The sequence below is a fragment of the Vombatus ursinus genome, unplaced genomic scaffold (assembly GCF_900497805.2).
Source record: "Vombatus ursinus unplaced genomic scaffold, bare-nosed wombat genome assembly UNPS02014768.1, whole genome shotgun sequence".
In the NCBI taxonomy this organism is placed as follows: Eukaryota; Metazoa; Chordata; class Mammalia; order Diprotodontia; family Vombatidae; genus Vombatus; species Vombatus ursinus.
This window is the reverse complement of record NW_020954546.1, coordinates 23,708,962-23,729,967: the sequence shown is the minus strand read 5'-3', so window position 1 is coordinate 23,729,967 and position 21,006 is coordinate 23,708,962. Positions and strand designations below refer to the sequence as shown.

At 42.8% G+C, this 21,006-nt stretch overlaps 1 protein-coding gene across 3 annotated transcripts in view; it reads left to right on the top strand.

Moving 5' to 3' along the window:
• VPS53 (VPS53, GARP complex subunit) overlaps positions 1–21,006 on the top strand; it is a 135,176-nt gene that overhangs the window by 29,151 nt on the left and 85,019 nt on the right. For all 3 annotated transcript variants that reach the window (XM_027861786.1, XM_027861788.1, XM_027861787.1), the window contains exon 5: positions 18,201–18,287. In XM_027861786.1, the coding sequence (XP_027717587.1) occupies positions 18,201–18,287 (87 nt within the window). The remainder of the gene's footprint in view (positions 1–18,200; positions 18,288–21,006) is intronic.

Sequence of the window (21,006 nt, the reverse complement as noted above, 5' to 3'; positions counted from 1 at the left end):
GTCCATCCCTAAGGAAGAGAAAGAGGGACAGGCCTCTATGTGCAGACAAAGCTTTACATTTGCATTGTCCTAGAAAGGTGGTCATGGACCATTTTCACTCCTGTCATATTGTTGGTTGTTGTTTGCTGGGTGTCTCTAAACCGGGGCAAGAGTTGTGAATTTTGTCCTTTCCTTTCCATTCTTAGACTAGGCCCAGTCCATCTTGCCTCCAGTCCCCTTGTGTCTGGCTTGTCTTCGGCGCGATGGCCTCCGGTGCGATGGCCTCCGGTGCGATGGCCTTCGGTGCGATGGCCTTTGGGAAGGGCTCTGCTTAGAGGCATTGCCACAGATGGCATGGCACATGGAAATGGTTTTTCAGTAGTGATGGAGCCCATTTCATCTGGTCTGTCCTATGGATATGGAACAAAGGATGGGAGCTGTATGCTTTTTAATACTTTGGCTAACAAAAGATCCTGCTGCTTCCCTCTTCTGGACCAAGATCCTTCTTTATGTTTCAGAGTCCTTCACTGAAGCCAGTCAGAGCCACCTCACTTCCTTTGTTTCTTCTCAGATCTTAACCTGCTCCCTCCACTCACCTCAGGCATACGGCCCTTCCCACTCTTGGCTCCAAGCACCTCCTGAACCCCAGCCTGGAATCATTTGCATGCCACTAGCTTGCCAAAGCTTTTTCTTCATTCAGGTTATAAAATCATTCTTCTTCCTTGACTAGTTAGGAAAATGATGGATTCCTTCTGGCCTAAGACTTCCTGAAATGGACCTTTTCTGTGACTCTTCTGCCATCTCTACTGTCTGTCACTATGAAGATATCCCTTTGCTTGTATGTGTTATCAGCTTGTGTTTAGTGAGTTTATCAGCAGTTAGCTTAATTGGCTAGAATATTTTCTAATGAGGCCAAGGCAGCTCCATGGCTATCATGGTACCTGGCTGTCTATCTTGCACATTAGCATTATTTACTGAAGAAAATCAGGGAAGGGAGTGTGGATGGTTCAACTCAGTCCATTGAAGCTACTGAGGAAAGAAACATTGGTCCTGCTGACAGTGTACCAGTGGTACATCATAGCATTTATTTGTTTTATTGTTTAGAAACAATTCTGTTAAATTATCTGTCATTCTTAGACGTTGTGTGATGTCTCTTTTTTTGTTCAGTAACTCATAAATAGGCATTTGATGTTTTTAAAGAGCACACGAAGCTCTTTAAATTGAGATATTTGTAAGGTCATTTATTTTGATGTTCTGTGCTTCAGTTTCTGTACCAACATCCTAAAATGGTCATACTGACGTCAGTTCATTCTAAGAATGGACAGGACAAAAGAGGCCATTTTGGACCCTCTTATTTTATAGATGAGGGGACTGAAATCTCAGGAGGTTGAGTGACCAGTGCCACACAGGGAGTAAGTGCCAGAGGTGGGGTTGGGACCCAGGTCCTGTTGCTGGAGCCAGGTAAACTCAGTGACAGTCAGTTCTTGGAAAATTTGGAAGGCCTGATGGAGGAAAGGTGTGTCTAGTGTCGGTTAGCAAATCCTGTCTGAGCCAAATCAGAGGAGAGGGGTGGCAGGAAGTCCATTAGTCCTGGCTCTGCTCCACACATACTATGTAACTTTGGACTGTCATCTTCCTCCTCCTCCTTTCTAAAGTTTATATAGTCCTTTAAAGTTTGTAAATCACTTTTATGTACATGGTCTCTCCTTTGAGCCTTCTCTCCTTGCCTCCCTCCCCCCAGCAGATGGGCAGGTACTCCAGGGGTCATTGTTTTCATTTTACAGGTAAGAAAACAGGATTAGGGAAACCAAGTAACTTTTCTAAACAGCTAGTAATAATGTCTCAGGCAGTTTTTGACCCAGGCCTTCCAGATTCTGAGCTCTGTTTTTTAGCAGCCTATATTGCCACTCAGGTGAGCTGCTTTGCTTTTCTGGGCCTTGATTTCCTTATCTGTACAACCAAGTGCATTTAGGCTAGTTCGTTTCAGAGAACCCTTCCAACACTCAAAGCCTGGGATTAGTTTGGAAGGTCATATTGGTATGTTATCTGAGTTTTGAGCAGTTTTTGTCTTCGATTGATTTGGTCTTTTTTGAAGTCTTTGTTTTTCATAATAAAGGAGCCTAATAATTACCTGACTTCTTAATTAAAGTATTCCTTTTTTAAATTGGGAGATTGTAGTAATAGCTCTTGGCTTTAAAAAAAAATCATATTGTGTCTCTGATTAGCAATGAAGTCTTTTTTTAAGGCAATTGGGGTTAAGTGACTTACCCAGGGTCACACAGCTAGTAAGTGTCAAGTGTTTGGTGTGAGGCTGGATTTGAACGCAGGTCCTCCTGATTTCAGGGCCAGTGCTCTATTCACTGCACCACCTAGCTACTCCAGCAATGGAGTCTTAAGTTTTTATATCCAGTGACTATTAAACAGAGGTTGCCTAAATCAACCAAAAAACCCATTGTTAGACTTGAAATTCTGTAGTTACTCTCAAACAAACCTAGCAATCTAACTAGCAGTGAGACTGTTTTCTTCTGAACCCTAGAAACCCATCAAACCCCACTTGTCTGTTGGATGACCATCAAAAGTGGTTGTCAACGAATGGCCTGCCAGAGGGAGCTCTGTGGTTTGTTTTCTCTTCTGGCCCATTGCCATTGACGTTGGCATTCACCAGTGGCCAAGAAAGAAGGTCAAGAGTAACTTTGGCCATCTGCTTGTTTCCAAGTCAAAGACAGACAGACACTCGTCTGAATTGAAGTCGAGAAAATGCCGTTTTTCACTACTGTAACTGCCCTGGCTGCCGCCCAGCTCCCTTTTACTTTTTACTGCTAAAAGTTTGTACTTGCGGAAGGAAAATTCCATTCCCAGTTGGAGGCTGCATCTGTTAGAAATTGCAGTAGTGATGCTGATAGGGCAAGGTTGGCTATGTCCTGACAGGGGATGGAATTTGGAAACCCTGGCTCCTTGTAAGAGTTTGACCTCTTTTTTTCCTTTCCTCTTTCCATCCCATCGAAATACAGTAGTTAGAACAGCAGCGTATCCACAGTGTTGTGGTGGACATGTCAGCATTTCCATTTATAAATCCCTGTTTTAAGGAGTCTATGACTTGGCTGTAAAACTGGGCCCTGCTCTGACTTAGTCTTTGAGTTTTCAACTGGAGAGTTGGGTTCATTTTGGAAAATCAGAGACACTATTGTCTTGACCTTGTTTTTGCTACCTCTGTAGCAGTCTCTGGATCACACAAGAAAGCTGGTCCGTGCATTCTGAGAGATATTACCCAGAGTGTTAGACGAGGTGTCAGGAATTTGGAGTTGTGTTTCCTTGTGCTGACCTTGCCCAGCCCTGGCTCCTGAATTTACACATCCTTTTTTTCTTATGCCTCATGTCTCTGGGCATAGCTCTTATATTATGACCTCATTGGGCAGAGATTGTATCTGACCCCTAGGTCACTTCTTTAAAAAATAGGATTTTTAAAATTAACAAAAGTTTTATTTTCTCTCCCTCCCATCTCTTCCCTCCCCTTGGGAGGGAAGGAAAAAGAAAAATGAGATCTTTTTAATAAATATGCTTAGTTAAGCAAGGAAAATTCCTGCATTAGTCATGTCCAAAAAATATACATGCACACACAAACGTATACATATGTGTATACGTGTGTGCACATATATACACATATGCTTTTGGACTTGACTGATATGGGGAAATATATGTATGCACACATATACATATGTGTATACGTGTCTGCACATATATACATATATGCTTTTGGACATGGCTAATACAGGAATTTTTCTTGCTTGATTAAGCATATTTATTAAAAGGATCTCATTTTTCATTTTCTTTTTTCCTCCCAAGGGGAAGGGAGAGATGGGAGGGAGAGAAAATAAACTTTTGTTAATTTTTAAAAAGACATTTTAAAAAAAAGTGACCTGGGGGTCAGGTACAATCTCTACCCATTGAGGTCATAATATAAGAGCTATGCCCAGAGAGATGAAGCATAAGAAAAAAAGGATGTGTAAATTCAGGAGCCAGGGCTGGGCTAGGTCACTACAAGGAAGCACAGCTCCAAATTCCTGACATCTCGTCTGACGCTCTGGGTGCACATCTCAGCCTGCACCCTAAGTCCATCCCCTGTCCAGAGGTGGAGCATGTGCTTCATCGTTGGTCCTCTGGAATCTTGTTTCTGATGCTGAGATCTCATCTGGTGCCTAGAATAGAGACAGTGGACCTGTGTGGGTACTCTTTCCAGTGGTATAGGTCACCTCTGCAGCTGTTGTCCCTGCCCTCCTGAAAATCTTCCTTGTTGTGCTGGGGCCTTCCCTTAGGTCTTTTGATGCCATTTGGGAGCCAGAGCATGGTTGGCATACAGGTTACCTATCTGTATCCTTTGCTCATGACAGCTGTCCAAGTCACCTCATCTTTTAGTCATAGGAAACATTGATGTGCCTAAGCTCCAAGGTATTAATAGTATGGCTATTACTGTGCCCCCCCCCCCCTCCAGCTGTGTGGGAGAGACTTGGAAGGGGAAACCCCAAGTACTCACTGACAGACAACCTCTTTTGAAGCAGGAGGTCGGTTAAGTGGGTGGTGAGGCCCTCAATCAGGCCACAGTCAATTTTGATCTTGGAAACTTTGCTGTTTTGTTACTGTGTTGAGCTCTTTCCCTTTCTCCTTCTTGATCATAGGAACAGACAACCTAATATGATGGGTAAGATGGAGCCATTTAAGCTAGGCCTTTGAAGAGAGCCATGCTAGAGCAATGGTCTGGGCTCTGGATTGGGAGTCAGGAAGGACCGGTTCAGATGCTGGCTCTGATGCTTCATCACCAGCCGTATCCTGTTTGGGGGCTTACTTTTCTTACATCTAAAGCAAGGAGGTTGGATTTGGTGATCTTTAAATCCCTGTCCAGCTCTCCAGTTCTGTGTCCCTGGGAGGATCTGAGCTTCTTGGGGTCTTCCTGGAAGGGATTAGCACCCCTGAGGTGGGGAAGAATCCTGGAAACAGTCAGCTTGCCAGGAGGCTTCTAACTCCTGACTCTGATCAGTGCCTCTGGTTGTACTAATGTGACTTCTTCTGTGTGCAAAGATGTCACTGTTCATCTGCCATCAGCAAGGCTTACATGTTGTTCTGCTAGTAGTGATGATTAAGGCATGCTGCTCTGTAGTCCTTTCATATTCTCTTAGAGGATAAGATAATACAGGCTTGGGCCTGTGGTTTCATTGTGTAGAGAGTTTTTGGGGAAGAACTCCATTTACCAGTGCAGGGTGGCACCTTCTCTGTCACTCACAGGGAAAGGAGAGACTTGCCCAGAGTCACACGCTCAGGATGAGTCAGAGACGGCACTTCCTGCCTCCGAGGTCAGCTTTCCAGGCACCACACCGCACTGCCCTCCAATTCATTCATTTACAATACCTTGTAATTGGGTAGTGTTTTGCTGTTTTTTTTAAGCAGGAACTTTCTAATTATAAATAGTAGTTTCAGTGAACAGAAGCAAACAAAATAAGAAAAGAACATGAAACTATTGAATTTGAGCTTGTTATTTTTTTAAACTTTAGCAGTATAACAGAAACCTCTTAGTTGCTCAGTGACTCCTTTCAATCTCTCTTCCATTTGTACATAAAAAAGCAGCAAAACACAATCCTCTCAGTGTGTGCTGTATTCTGATTCTGCTTTCTTTATTTTGCATTACTTCATATGTCATTGTATTTTTTCATTTTTCTTGGATTTGTTATTTTTAATGGGTCGGTAATATTCCATCCATTAATATACTACTAGTATATTAATGGCCATTTGCCATTTGTTGGCTATAGAGGTTGTTTCCAGTTTTTTGTTACTGCAAATGAAGACATTTTCAGCTTTGAAAACGCTCAACCTCATTCTCCCCTGCTTTTTCTCTTCCCTTTCCCCTGTCCCAAAAGATTTCAGCAGCTAAGTTACAGGTGTACTGTTTATGTACACAGCATGGTGTGTACTGCTATCCTGTGTTCATACTGCAGGTCCCACACTCAGTAAGCTTCCAGAGTAAGAGCAGTGGGCAGTGGAGAACCTCCATCCTTCTGTTCTCCTCTCAGTGGCGCTCATTGCCAGTTGGCTCCCAACGGTCAGGGGCATGGTCTGTGGCCCCCGGTGTAGGAGTGGAGTTTCTCCGTATCCCCTTCCCAGCCCCAGACATCCACTCCATCCTCATTTGCCATCTTGTGCTGTTGTTGGAGGAGACCTTATGACCATGGGAAAAATGCTTTTGATCTTTACTGATAAGCCAATAGCTGCAAAGTGTAATAACCTCCAAAATGTGGCCCAGCCTCCAGGCCTCTTACTAACCTCGCTGGAGAAGAGAGCTCTGATTAAATGCATCTACACATTTCACAGTCTCGTCTGGATCCAGCTAAGAAGGTTAGAGTCAGATGACAAGAGAGAGTCAGATGGCTGATGGGCCAGATTTTCCTATTCAGTCAGATTTTATTCTCATTGTTATGCCACGTGAATGACCTTACGGATTCCAGGCCATTGTGTGACCCTGGGCATGTAGCTGAACAGACTTTTGGACTACTCAGGTCTCTTGGACTGGGGTTCAGTCCACTCTCCAGTGCCTTGTGTTACTTTCCCATCTCTATAGTATGAGAAATGACGTGTTTTTCATTTTTAAATAAAAATATCATTTTTTTGTTGATGAGAGGCAGCATGACATAGTGAACTGCCCTCAAAGTCATGCTGACCTGGGTTCAAAGCATGCCTTGGGCAGATACTGACCATGTGACCCTGCAAGACACTTAGCCTCTACAGCTCTGGAAAAGTGGTGTCAAACTAGATAGAAATGGATTCCTGCAGGCTGCGTGTTGACTTAGAAAATCACAAATGAACCCTATCTAGATTGTATCCCATTTTTATTTTTTTATTAAACATTTTCTAATTAGAGCTTAATCTGCTTCACCTGCATTCAGGAGTTTGGCAACCCTGCTGTAGACAACTTCTTAAAACGTGAGATTGCAGAGTAGCTGTTCCTTTCTCTTGGCGGAAGGAGGCTCCTTACTGAAAATTCCCTATACCATTTTTTTAAGCTATCTCTTGTTTTTATGGCTTTCCCAGTTTACTACCTCCTCTTTCCTTATGGCCATCCCTTATAACAGAGAAGAAAAAAGAAGGAAAAAAACCCAGTCAGCCAAACTAACCAACCCATTGAAAAAGTCTGACATTGTTTATAGCATTCTACATTTCACTTTTGCCAAGGATGGGTGAGCTTCTTCCTCATGTCTCTCTCTTTTTTAAAAAAAAATTTTTTTTTTTTATTTGTAGGCAGTTGGGGTTAAGTGACTTGCTCAGGATCACACAGCTAGTAAGTGTCAAGTGTTTGGTCTGAGGCCGGATTTGAACTCAGGTCCTCCTGACTTCAAAGTAGGTGCTCTATCTACTGCACCACTTACCTGCCCCCCTCATGTCTCTTCTTTGGGGTCAAGCTTGGAATGACCTACATTGTCAGGGTGGCTGAATTGGGTATATCCTTAGAGCAGAGTTCCCTGGCCTCCGTTAGACCGAATCCATGACCCTGGGCTTGGTCATCCTTTTTTCACAATGAGAAGTGGAATTCAGCTCAGGAGAGATGAAGAAGGAAGAGAGAGTAGTTGAGGGCCAGCTGCATAGAGTACTGAAAATCATGACTGACCGACCTCCCTCTGAGGACTTGTCTAAATGGAGAACAAATGGTCTAGCATGGAGCCCTGAAAGAGCATTGAGTGTTAGAGCTAGATGCGAGCTAAGTGGAGATCATGAAGCACAAGAGATGAGGGACTGCATTCAGTCAGAAGGCATGGGAGAAATGCTTCTGGGGTGGGGGCAGCTAGGTGGAGCAGGGCATAGAGCACTGGCCCTGGAGCCAGGAAGACCTGAGTTCAAATCCAGCCTCAGCTACTTGACACTTACTAGCTCTGTGACCATGGGCAAGTCACTTAACCCCAACTGCCTCGTCAAAACAAGCAAACAAAAAAAATCAAAGAAATGCTTCTGGGTGAGCAGCCAGGCAGGAGCCAGGAAGGTGGAGGGGACCAGGAAGGTGGAGGGAGCCAGGGAGACAAACACTGAATGCCTGTTAGGTGCTGGGGAGGTAAACACCAAGAAGGAAGCCAGCCTGGATCACATGGCACTCCCTTTCTAATGGGGAAGACCACCAGGACATAAATAGGTATACACAGAAATAAATACAAAGGAAACACAAAGAGGCTTGGAAGGAAGGGCTTCATGCAGGAGGTGATGCTTGAGGTGGAACTGAAGGAGGAAAGGAACTGAGGGAAGATATCCCAGACATGGGGGATAGGAGGGTATTCCAGACATGGGGGATGGGGGTGTATTCCAGACATGGGGGATGATGGTTCCTTAGAAGCTAAGTTGGAGAGGTAATTATGGAGCACCTGATGAACATTGATAAATTTGAATGATAAAGTAGTGTTAGGATCAAGAAGAAGACCTTAGACTTGAGATGGAGGAACTTGTAGCTATGTGTAGGGGGCAGTGGGGGTTGTAGTTGGTCAAAGGGCAGTCATGGTCCTTTATATGTGTCCTATCTTTTAGGTTATTACATTTCTTCACTCCCCCTCCCCCAGTCCCTTACAAATGGCTGTCGTAAGACTTATGGTTAAAGACTTTTTCTTGTCTTTTCCCATTTGAGGTTGTGGCTTAGAATAAAAGCCTTTTCACAGGTTACTTCTTGTGAATGAAAGCTGTTTCTTTAAACACATTTACCACTCCCAACATTTCCATGCTGAATTTTTTTTTTTTTAAAGATTTGGGTGATAACAGACATAAGCAAAACTTGAAGCTGCGATGATTTTGTGTTGCCGGGCATTGAGTTTGTGTCCAAGCTTTGTCTTGTGATTTGAACTTCTGGCCCATCTCCTTGAAATTATAAAAAGTTAGGTCTTTGCTTCACGTTTTCAGTAGATGTGGTCTGCACAAGTTGTAAATAAAAGTCACTTACGTGGAACGGAGCATTTTAACAAGCATGGCAAGAAACGCCCTTTTGCCCTTTGCATTCTTTTGGTTAAAAAAAAAACTGGAAAGAAATTTGTGTTTTAAATAAAGCCCTCTTTGTCCTCCAAGTTTCCGAGTTTTATGTAGGAGAATTCGTGGTATATTGACTGTGCTCTTCTCCAAGAAGGAAGCCTGGCATCTGACAGACTAAGATCTGGTGTCCATAAGCCCTTAGCACTTGGGATCATTCATTTCTGAGAGGTGCCTTTACCCATCTTTTCCTTGGCGCCATGGCTGATGGGAAACTGTTGGCATTGCTTTTGATTTTTCATTTGTGCCACACCCCAGAATGCCCTTCATTTATCTCAATAGCATCCCTGAGTGGCCTGCCAGGGGGACGGTAGTGACAAAGACCACCTTTTCTGTAAAGATTTTAACCATCATTACTAGGAAACCTTGTAAATGTGAATTATTATAGTAGTTGCTTGACTTTAAAGGTGAAAGGATATCTGTTGACTTCCAGTTATGATGGCCCTAGGTTAAACTTAAGGTTTTTTATTTTGCTGCTTTCCAGCCAGGACAAAAGTTTGCAAAATGTCTTGTTCCGTGACATATGGTTCCTAAACACCACAGCCATGGCCCATAATCTGGGTTGACTACTCGTTTTGAGTGCAGAAGAACTCAATTTAGAGGTTCATAACCCTCAAAATGAAGCTTTTGGCCTACAAAAGGCCAGACCTTTGTGAAATTGACTCTTGTGTCCTCTCATAGAACTAAGAGCCAAAGGGCAAAGAGTATTGAGACTGGCAGAAATGTTGTAGGTCAACTGACCAGTCAGTAGACATTGAGTGAGTGCCTGCTCTGCTTTAGGCACTGTACTAGGCGCTATGGCAAATGAAACCATTCTGGCTTTCCAGCAGTTTACGTTCTAGCAGGAGAGACGGCAAAGACGTAACGGTGCTCATTAGGAAGCTTGTGTGTTGATTGACCCCTGACTCTCCAGAGCCACAGTGAAGGTCTTGAGACGAAGACCAGCTGGTCCTTTGACTTCAGGAGTGGTCACAAGCAGAAACTGAACTGAAAACTTTGTGTGAATGCACGTGGCCCCTCGCAGGATGACGGCTCCGGAAGCCCCTCCGTTATCAGGCCGTACGCTCGACGCCAGGTGTGGAGGTGAGGGGCCACAGGGGACCTACTTGTTGCGGGAGTAGATTCTCTCTGTCTACTCCCCAGGGGGCTGGCAGCTTTACCCAGTTTTACAGAAAGAGAAAAAGAAAGGAATAGTGGTGGTACCGGGGTCCAGGCCGTTGCTTCTGCTTCCTTTCTAGTGCCTTTGTATAGCTTTGGTGGTGCCTCTCAAAACCTCTTCCTCAGGAGGGCGTGGAGAGGGACATTTCAGTCCATGCCACACAGAAAGAGGCCCAGATGGAGCAGTTGGCTGCTGCTGAACACTTTAGGTTAGTCCTCCAAAGTTGTCTAGTGTCTTCGAATTGTAGACTCTGCGGGAATTACGGGCTGCTTCAGTAACTGCCTCTTAATAATGCCCTTGCACACCAGCTGGAGTCACGCTCCAGTGCGCAGTTCAGAGACTGGCTAAGTAAAATTGGAAACAGACTTATATGGGCAATTAGTTCTGCTTTTAATCCACGTACAGCTTGGGGTGGAATATATGGCCACATTTTATTTTAGAGCGTGTCCAGGGATGGTGCCAGAGTCTCTATTTTAGCATGTTTTCTGATTAGCCAGATAATAAAAACACTGTGCTGCTACTCATATGAAATCTTAAGTATCTGCATGTCCGGAAATTGAGTTTCATTGACAAAATGCCTTTTTAAAGATTATAATTGGCTGTGAGAAGTTAAATATTAAATATTAGAGTAGGTATCAAGAATGGGTGTGATTGGGAATATGTTTCAGGCCACTTTTGACTCTGGAAAATGAATTATACCAAAGTTTTCCAACTAAGGCACATTATTCTAACAAACACAGATATTCCAGGAAAATCTGGCAGATAATTTATCGTTATTTTGGTCTGGGAAACAGAAGATTGTATGAGTCTTAATTGTTTGTTTGAGGAGGAATGCGGTAACAACCTCAGTGGAAGAAACCAGCTTGTGAGTAGGAGAGAGAGAAGTGGGTGCATTTACCTTCTCTCAGGGAGGGAGTTTGGAAAGCTGGCCTAGGACCTCAGCTTAAAGATGTACAGGACTTGGCCTTTGAGTCTTTCACAGTTCAATTCCACATATTTTAGGGGGTGCATTTGGCTAGAAGGCTACTGTAAATGCACCAGTCTTACAGAGTCATGGGATCTCACTCTAAACTGCAGGGTACTTTGGTCATGATCTCCAATACCATCCATCCTTCTTCCCCCCATTTTTACAGATGAGGAAAGTGATGCCTGGAGAGACATGACCACTTAATCTGAGGAAGTCGGAGTCATTTGAACTTGGCCCTTCAGGCCCCCAAACCAGAGCTCTTTCTGTTATGCCGTGGAACTTTCTTATAAATTAAGATCCCTACCTATTAATTTTTTATATTTACTAACTTTATTTTTATTTTATTTTTTCTTTAAAAACTTTTTTAACATTCATTTTTTTGAGTTCCAAATTCTTTCCCTCCCTCAAGCCCTCTTCCACCCATTGAGAAGGCAAGCAATATGAGATTCATTATACATGAGAAGTCATGCAAAACGCATTTCCATATTAGCCATCTTGCCAAAAAAAAGTCAAGAAAAATAAATTGGAAAAAAATATGCTTTAGTCTGCTCTCAGAGTTCATCATTTCTCTCTTTGGAGGTGATAGCATTTTCTTTTTCTTTTTTCTTTCTTTTTTTTCCCATTTTTTTTAAAATTAATTTTTTTTGATTTATCAGTAATCACTTGTATATGCTTTTGAGTTTAAAATTTTTCTCCCCCTTCCTCCCCACCTCCCTCCCCAAGACGGCACACAATCTGATACAGGCTATATATTTACATTCATATTAAACATATTTTCACATTAGTGATGTTGTAAGTAGAAATTAAAATCAATAGGAGGAACCATCAGAAAGAGGACACAAAACTCAACAGAAGAGAAAAAAAAATAACAATTTGGCTTCCATAGTTCTTTCTTTGGGTGTGGATAGCATTTTCCATCACAAGGCCTCTGGAGATGTCTTAGATCCTTGTATTGCCAGGAAAGGTAAGTTTATCAGTATTAGTCAACACACAACGTGGCTGTTGTTGTGTACAACATTCTCTTGGTTCTGCTCACTTCACTCAGCATCAGACCATACAAGTCTTTCCAGGTTTTTCTGAAGTTCATCATTTCTTATAGCACAATAGTATTCCATCACATTCATATACCACAACTTGCTCAGCCATTCCCCAATTGATGGGCATCCTCTCAATTTCCAATTCTTTGCCACCACAAAAAGAGCTGCTATGAATATTTTTGTACACGTGGGTCCTTTTCTCATTTGTGTGATCTCTTTGGGATACAGCCCTGGAAGTGCTATTGCTGGGTCAAAGGGTATGTACATTTTTATAGCCCTTTGGCCATAGTTTCAAATTGCTCTCCAGAATGGTTGGATTAGTTTACAACTCCACCAACAATGCATTAGTGTTCCAATTTTCCCACATCTTCTCCAACATTTATCATTTTCCTGTTTTGTCATGTTGGCCAATCTGATAGGTGTGATGTGGTACCTCAGAATTGTTTTGATTTGCATTTCTCTAATCAATAGTGATTTAGAGCATTTTTTCATACTTTAAAAAAGCATTTTCTCTCATGAGTCCTTTAGAGTTGTCAGGGATCATTGTATTGATCAGAGTAGCTAAGTCTTTTACTGTTGATACTCATTACAATATTGCTGTTGCTGTGTACAACATTCTGCTTCTGCTCACTTCACTTTGTTTATATGAACTGTTGTTCATTTAAGTCTTTCTGTGTTTTTCTGAAACTATCCTCCTTGTCATTTCTTATATCACAAGAGTGTACCATCACAGTCATCTACCACAGCTTACTCAGCCATTCCCCAATTGATGGGCATCCCCTCAATTTCCAATTCTTTGCCACCACAGAAAGAGCTGCAGTGAATATCTTTGTACACATGGGTCCTTTCCCTTTCTCTTTGAACTCTTTGGGGTGCGGATCTCGTAGCGGCGTTGCTGGGTCCAGGGGGGCACAGTTGTATCACCGGTTGGCTGTAGTTCAGATTGTTCTTCAGAATGACTGGCCCACTTCACAGCTCCACTACAGTGCGTTCGTGTCCCTATTTTTTCACATTTCCTCCCTCATTTGTCATTTGCATTTTCCATCATGTTAGCCAATCTGATAGAGGTACCATGTAGTTGTTTCAATTTGCATTTCGTTATTAGTGGTTTAGAGCAGTTTTATGTAACTATTGGTAGCTTTGATTTCTTCTTCTGAAAACTGCCTCTTCATATCTTTTAGCCATTTATTAATTTGGGAATGGCTTTTACATTTATAATTATATCTATGCAAATTATAACTTTTTATAAATTTGGCTCAATTCCCCATGTGTTTGAGAAATAAGTCCTTTATCAGAGAAATGTAAAATTTTCCCCCAGTTTCCTGCTTTTCTTCTAATTTTGGCTGCATTGGTTTTGTTTGTGCAAAAAAGTTTTAATTTCATGTAATCAAATTTATCCATTTTACATCCTGTGATCCTCTCTATTTCTTGTTTGGTCATAAACTCTTCCCTTATCCATAGATCTGATAGGTAATTTTTTTTCCGTACTCCCCTACTTTGCTTATAATGTCACCTTTTAATGTGTAAATCATGTATCTGTATACTGATGCACTGTTGGTGGAGTTATAAACTGATCCAGCCATTCTGGAGAGCAGTTTGGAACTATGCCCAAAGTGCTATCAAACTGTGTATACCCTTTAGTCCAGTGATAGCCCTACTAGGTTTGTATCCCAAAGAGATCACAAAAAAGGGAAAAGGACCTATATATACAAAAATATTTATAGTAGGGGCAGCTAGGTGATGCAGTAGATAGAGCTCCTGCCTTGGATTCAGGAGGACATGAGTTCAAATCTAGCCTCAGACACTCGACACTTACTAGCTGTGTGACCCTGAGCAAGTCACTTAACCCTGATTGCCTCACCAAAAAAAAAAATGTATGTGTGTGTGTGTGTGTATATACATATATATATATATGTGTATATATATATATATAAAGTACTGTCCACATCCAGAGAAAGAAATATGGAGTCTGAATGCAGATTGAAGCATACTGTTTTTACTTTCTTTATTTTTTTCATGGTTCCTTTCTTTTGGCCTGTTTCTTCTTTTACAACATGACTAATGTGGAAATATGTTTTACATGATTGCATATACGTAATCTATATCAAATTGCTTGCTGTCTTAGGGAGGGGGTCATGAGGGAGGGAGGAAGATAATTTGGAGCTCAGAAAGTTTTTTTTAATGAATGTTAAAAATTGTCTTTAGATGTAATTGGAAAAAAATAAAATGCTATTAAAAATCGTGCACCCATTTTGACTATATCTTCATATATGGTGTTTGGTCTATGCCTGGTTTCTACCAGACTACTTTCCAGTTTTTCCACAGCATTTTTTGTTGAATAGTGAGTTCTTGCCCCAAAACCTTGGTGATCCCTACCCATTCATTTTTTAGATGAGGAAATTGAGGTCTTGTGGGGGGGCTGGTATAGTGACTTTGCTCAGGGTCAGCCTAGCAAGTTGGTGGGAGAGCCAAAACCCAGCTTTTCTGTCTAATCTGAGACTTGATTTCTTTGCCACCTAAATATGCTTCTGGTTTGTTCCTTTCCTGCTGAGTTGGTATATGTTAGGGAAATGCCAGATAATGTTAGTAGTAACCTCAGCAAAGTATAAGTAAGAAGGTAGATCTGTTTTTCCATTATATATCCAAAAACCAAATGGGAATGATTTCTGAATTGTCGCTATTATTCTTCTGCCCCCTGCTCCCCCCATTTGAGCAAGGGATTAAATCGAGAGTAGATAGGACTGTTGTCTAAGTATGAATGAGAAATGTTGTTTGACTCTGTTCCACTGCTTACTGGGATTTTCTCTGATTTTTTTTGGGGGGGGGCAAGACTTTTTCTTGATCATGAATGTGGGAATCTATAGGCAATGTGAGCTGTTGTTTCAAAACCAAGCACCAAACTGCTTTCCTATTAAGGACTAAATATATCTCAGTGTCCAGGTTACAGAAATGACAAGATGTCCTCATAAAAATCAAGTTATATGGAATAGCATGAAAATCTTTGTTTTACACTGTGAGATTTGACGTGGGATAGAAAAGCAGAAAGAGACACATGCCCTATTAATGGTGGCAGTTAACTCCCCAGAGTGGAAGGAGGTAAATAGAAGCTGTTGTTAGGGCCACTTAATGTCTAGCATGAGTAAGGAGTCCTCATGACCTGGAGATTTCAACAGGCCCTAGCCCCTTGTAACTTAGGAGAGCAATTTCTTCTCCCCTTTCTCTATTCCCTTGGGTGCTCATCCATTTCCATGACTTCAGTTATCACTTCTTTGTAGAGGCTCAGACCTATATCCTTTGCTGGAAACTTCCCCCAGAGCTCTAGTCAGTCAGACAAATATTTAAGTTCCTATTATGCACCAAGCACTGGGGATACAAAGAAAAGCAAAAACAAGCCCTCAAGGAGCTTCCATTTTAGTGGGGGAAACAACATGTAAATAAATAGATATTTACAAGATATACACAGAGTACATGGAAAACAGCTTTAGGAGGAAGGTCCTGGGAGCTGGGAAGGGGCTTCTGCAAAAGGAGGAATAAGTGCTTTTAAGACGCATAGGTGAGGGGCCAGAACATCGAAGGCATGAGGGCTGGAGGGAGGGGGGACAGCCAGAGCAAAGGCCCAGAGATGGAAGATGGGAGTGTCGTGTTGAGGAAAGGCAAGTTGGCCAGCATGGCTCATTTGTAAAGTTCGCAGAAGGAAGTTGAGTACAAGATTAGAAATGTGGGAAGGGGCCAGATTGTGAAGAGATTTAAGTACCAACCAGAGGGCTTTATATTTGATCCTGAAGGAAATAGGGAGCCACTGGCATTCATTGAGAGGAGAGAGTGACACGGCCAGATCTGTACTTGGCAGCTGTGTGGAGGGAGCCAGGAGTGATTAGGAAGACCAAGGTGATTAGGGCCTCAGGCAGTAGGGTGGTGATTATGGGAGTACCAAAGGGGAAATATGAGAGCCAGAAAAGACAAGATTTGGCACCAGATTGGATTTGAGGGTGGATGAGTGTGAGGAGTTGAGGGTGGCGCCAAGATTTCAAACCTGAGTGACCAGGAGTAGGGTGGTGCCTTTGACAGTAATGGGAAATTTTAAAGAGGGAATGGTTCTGGGGAAAGGGTTAACGGATTCTGTTTTTAATATGTTGAGTTTTGAGTTGCCTGTGGTACATCCAGGAGACCGAAGAGCAACAAGAAAGAGTAATGTCATGAAAACCTAGGGAGGAGAGAATATTCAGGAAAAGAGGGCTATCAGCAGTGTCAAATGCAGCCATTAGATTGAGAAGACTTAGGACTGACAAAAGACAGTCGTATTTGGTAATTAGGGGGTCATTGGTAACTTTGGAGAAATCCATTTCAGTTGAATGTTGAGGTCGGTTAGAAGAGGAGGGTTAGAAGAGAAGCGAAGCAGTGATGGGGCAGGAGAGATACAGGATGATTTCCAGTTGTCTGCCAAGCTTCTCCATCTATGTATCTGATACCTCAGACCCACTGTGTCTAGAACTGAAGCCATTATCTTCACCCCACACTTGCTCTCCTGGTGTAATTTATGTTGTGAACTCCTGAAGATGGGACCATGGTGGGAAAAAAGAATGGTCACAGATCCAGAGCTGGAAAGAAGCTAAGAAGTCACCTCGGTCAACCCCCCCTTTACAGATGACTTTAGAAGTCACCAAACTTGCCTGATCTCATACACATCTTCACCTTGAATCCAGATCTTCCAAATCCAGATTCCGTGCATTCTCTGGTGGCCTTTCTCGTCTTTTTTTTCTTTTAAGAATACAAATTAAACTGTGCTAGCATTGAATAGATTTCCTGTTTGATACCCTTTAGAGTACTTTATTATCCACATTCTACATTTGTGATCATATTTGCTGTTTATAAAGGGCTTGCCAGCACAGTTTCAGAAGCTCTGCTCCCGAATCCAAAGTAAACAGTGCGCTTTGGTCAAAATGAAGTTGCAATTTCTTTGTTTGGCTGATATCGTCCATCAGAACCATCCACGCTCTCCATGTGTGTTCGTTTAGTCCCACACAGTTCCCACACTGGTTTTTTCCACTTGGGTGAGCTGCTGTGGATCATCCTTTGTAAGGTGTGGTATCCATTTCTGCAAGCGTTTCGTTTTCCTGGAAACCTTTGGCTTGCTTGCATAGGGCCCCTCTGCTATTGTATGGCCCACACAGTGGCCCCCAGATGGGGCAGGACAGATGAAGGAACACCCCAGCCCTAGCAGTGCCCACCCCTTCCTGGTAGCGTAAAGAGGTTCCATCCTGGATCTATCAGCATCCAGAAGCCTCTTGTCTTCTCCTCCTCCTTCCTCCCCCTTCCCTGCTCCTTCTCTGCTGTATTTGAAGGGGGCACCTTAAGGGGCTGCTCCACCCCAGCCATGGCTGGTTGCTCTCACTGTATAAAAGTGATAGGGCCTTTTTATTTTGAAATAAGTTTTATTGAAATATTAAATTTTAAAATAAGTTTTAAAATTTATTTTATAATTATTTTTATAATTTGTAATTTATTTTATATTTATAAATATTAAATATTAATGTAAGTTTTATTTTATTGAAATAAGTATAAGAATAATTATTTATTATTTATTGAAATAAGTTTTATTTAAATAAAATTTATTTATTTAAGTCTTATTACATTATAGTCATTTCTGGAAATATTCTGTCAACTGTACCCTCTGCCTTTTAACAAAGAAAAGCTGTTGAGCACAAAACAGCCAACACTATGACCATGATCTGAGAACGTACACAAGATTCTGTCCCAGAAGTCCCCTGCCTCTTTTCTTAGAGGAAGAAGGGATGAAGCCTCAGCCATTTGAATGACTGGTGCCCTGAAAGACCTAAGCCCTGGTCTGCGCACATGGTGGTCAGCATTCAGTATCAGTTACTGAGTTATTGTCTGATAAGATACAGGGGATCGAGCAAAGGCACTTTGCCTTCAAGGCAGAAACAGACTGGCCTGGTAGTTGATGGAGCTTTGCATTTCCTGTTTTTTCCTACCCATTCATGGATTCCTTTTATTTTAGGCACTGGAAGAGGCTCAAAAAGCCATCCAGCAGCTCTTCGGCAAAATTAAGGATATCAAAGACAAAGCCGAAAAATCAGAGCAAATGGTGAGTGTGGTACTCCACATTTTTTTTTTAATCAGTCGAGGCTGGCTGCCTCAAATCCAGCCTTGCTTCTTAATGGGCCTCCTCCCCCACTTCCTGTCAGCCGAGGGGCTGCTGCCCCCCACCCCTTCAGTGTAGAGCCAGCCCCTGGAAATGCATTCCACACCAACTTCACAGGTGGCTGTTTGTCCCTGCCCTCCTACACTTGCAGCTCTTTCCGGAAGGGAAACTTCCTTCTCTCCCTGTCTTTAAGGTAACACTGTCTTACAGCTTTTGGTTAATTCCTGCAGTTTTCATTGATTTCACATGTTTCTCAGCTGACTAAATATAATTGAGGTGTCTAAGCCCTTTACAGTCTGGTTCCATGGTACTTCCCTTCACACTCTCTGCATTGCAGCCAGACTGACCTGCTTGCCAGTACCCAAATTTGGCCTTCCATCTCTGTGCCTTTGCATGGACTGATCCCCATCCCTGGAATGCATTCCCTCCTCATTTCCACCTTCTAGAGAGAATTCCTGGCCCCATTCAAGGCTCAGCTCATGGGCCACCTGTACAGGATGTAGCCTGATTTCTCCTTATTTGTTACACCTTGCCCTTTCTTCCTCAGATTGTCATTTGTATACAGAGTGTATCCCATCCCAGTGGAGTGTAAGTTCCTTGAGGGACAGGACTGTTTTTCTTTCTTCCTTTTTAAAAAACAAATAAGTTTTATTTTGTCTTCAGATCTGAAATTTTTCCCTCCCACCCTCACTCTCTTGATTAAAAAGGCAAGAAAAACAGAACCCCTGGTTTTGCCACAAGGTGCCATCCACTCATCCAGTCAATGCTCCCTTGCCTCCAAATCACCCTTTCCCCACTTCAGCCCCAAGATCAGCCCTAAGGTAATTCTGACTCAATCCTTCAGAATAACAGGAAACTTTCTGGGCCAGGCCTCCTTCAGACTGGGCCAGTACTCAGGCTTGGGATTGGAATGTAATGAGACATGCTTCAAGCCATGAAATATTTAACAAAGAGAAGTTTACTCAACCAGAAAAAAAGCAAAAAGGATACAGCATTGATTCAGGTGAATAGTCACCCTTTTGTTTCTGTTTCCACATTCCCATTTGCCACAGTGCGATTACTGAGCAGAAAGATGGGCCTCATGACATTTGCAATGCCACTAGACCGTAGGAGCACCAGCTCCCCATAGGCTGGGCTTTTTATGACTCAGGTGACACAGAAGCCCCACCAGTGGTTCAAACTTTACTATCCAGAATTGACCAAAGCCTAAGGATAGCCTCCCTGCCTTCCTGCCCCCTTGAGGAGAAGACAGCCGGCCACTATTAAACAGGTGCTGTTCCTACCAGGTGTGGGCTCAAGGCCCTTAAGCATCATGCTTTCCGGCTTATCAATATCCTTCCTAAACTCTGCTGCCTTGGGGTGACACAGTCCAGATATGGTCTTAACAGGCCATAGTACAGAGGGATGATGACCTCTTTATTCCAGCAGCTCCAAGGTTGGATTCCCAAAATTGAATGAGCCCTCTGTCATGGAAAGTATTCAAGCAGAAACGGGGTAACCATCTTTCACATGTGTCATCCTGAAGGAGGATTCCTTTATGTTCTGAAAGGTCTTGGGAGGCAGCATCAGTAGTGGGGGGGAGGGGGGCAGTGTCAAGAGACCTGGCTTGTCACAACTCTGCTCCTAACTAGCTCTGTAGCCTTAGACAAGTCATTGAATCTGTGAACCCCACAGAACCCCAGTTTGAAACAGTCAGCTCTAAGAAAGAGACAAACAAAATCAGAGTTTGTGGGTCCACGGTTTAATTTCTCTCAAGCTAGCTTGACATGCATTGCATGGGAGTTCAGTCCAAAACTGGACCCCCCTAAGGGGACTAGTTCAGAACTGACTCAGTTTGGGGGTTTGGAGGTATAGCATCATATGCCCTTCAAAGAGTAGGTGTTCCCAAGGGATGCCATTCAAGTGACCCAGGTCACTCAATCTTGGTCAAAGAGGCATCTATTTCCGTATCACCTGTCTTGACAATAGGGAGGAATCAACATTCTCCCAGACCTGTCTAGGTAACATAATGAGCAGGAATAGATCCATTTAGATTACATCTTAATGTCCTTCTGATGAAGGACTGAACTTAGAAGTAAAGGGGGATGGGGAAACTCTGAGTTTCCAAGATAATGATTCCTCAGAAAAATCATTTTTCATAAATCTTACTTTGTGAAATGAGGAGGTTGAGACAGCCGGGTGCGGTGCATAGAGTGCCAGGTTTGGAGTGAGAGAACCTGGGTGTGAATCCCATCTCTGCCTTTTTATGACCTGGGTGACCTCATGGAAGTGATTTCATCTTGCTGGGCCTTAGTGAAAGAAGACAGTTGGACTGGAGGGCCTGTGGGCTTTCTTCTAGCTCTGAAAAAGGTTAACTCTCCAGCTCTGCAGTGATTTGATTCTGTGAGGACTTTTTCCTTTTATCCCTTAGAAGGACGAGCTCTTCCTATGACTTGTTCCCTGGGCAGTGTGAGGGGCTGTTAGTAACTGAACCACAGGAAAGGTCAGAAAGAGAGGAGTCTTCCTTGGGAGGGAAGAGCATAAATATTTTGCCCCAGAGGTAAGCAACCACTGAATGATAGTTGTAGGCAATCAGTAAGGAATGTGAATTTGTAAGAGAAAAGATGAAGAAGCAGAATGTCCTCCAGGAGCAAGAGAACCCCGAGGTTCTGCCTCACAGCTG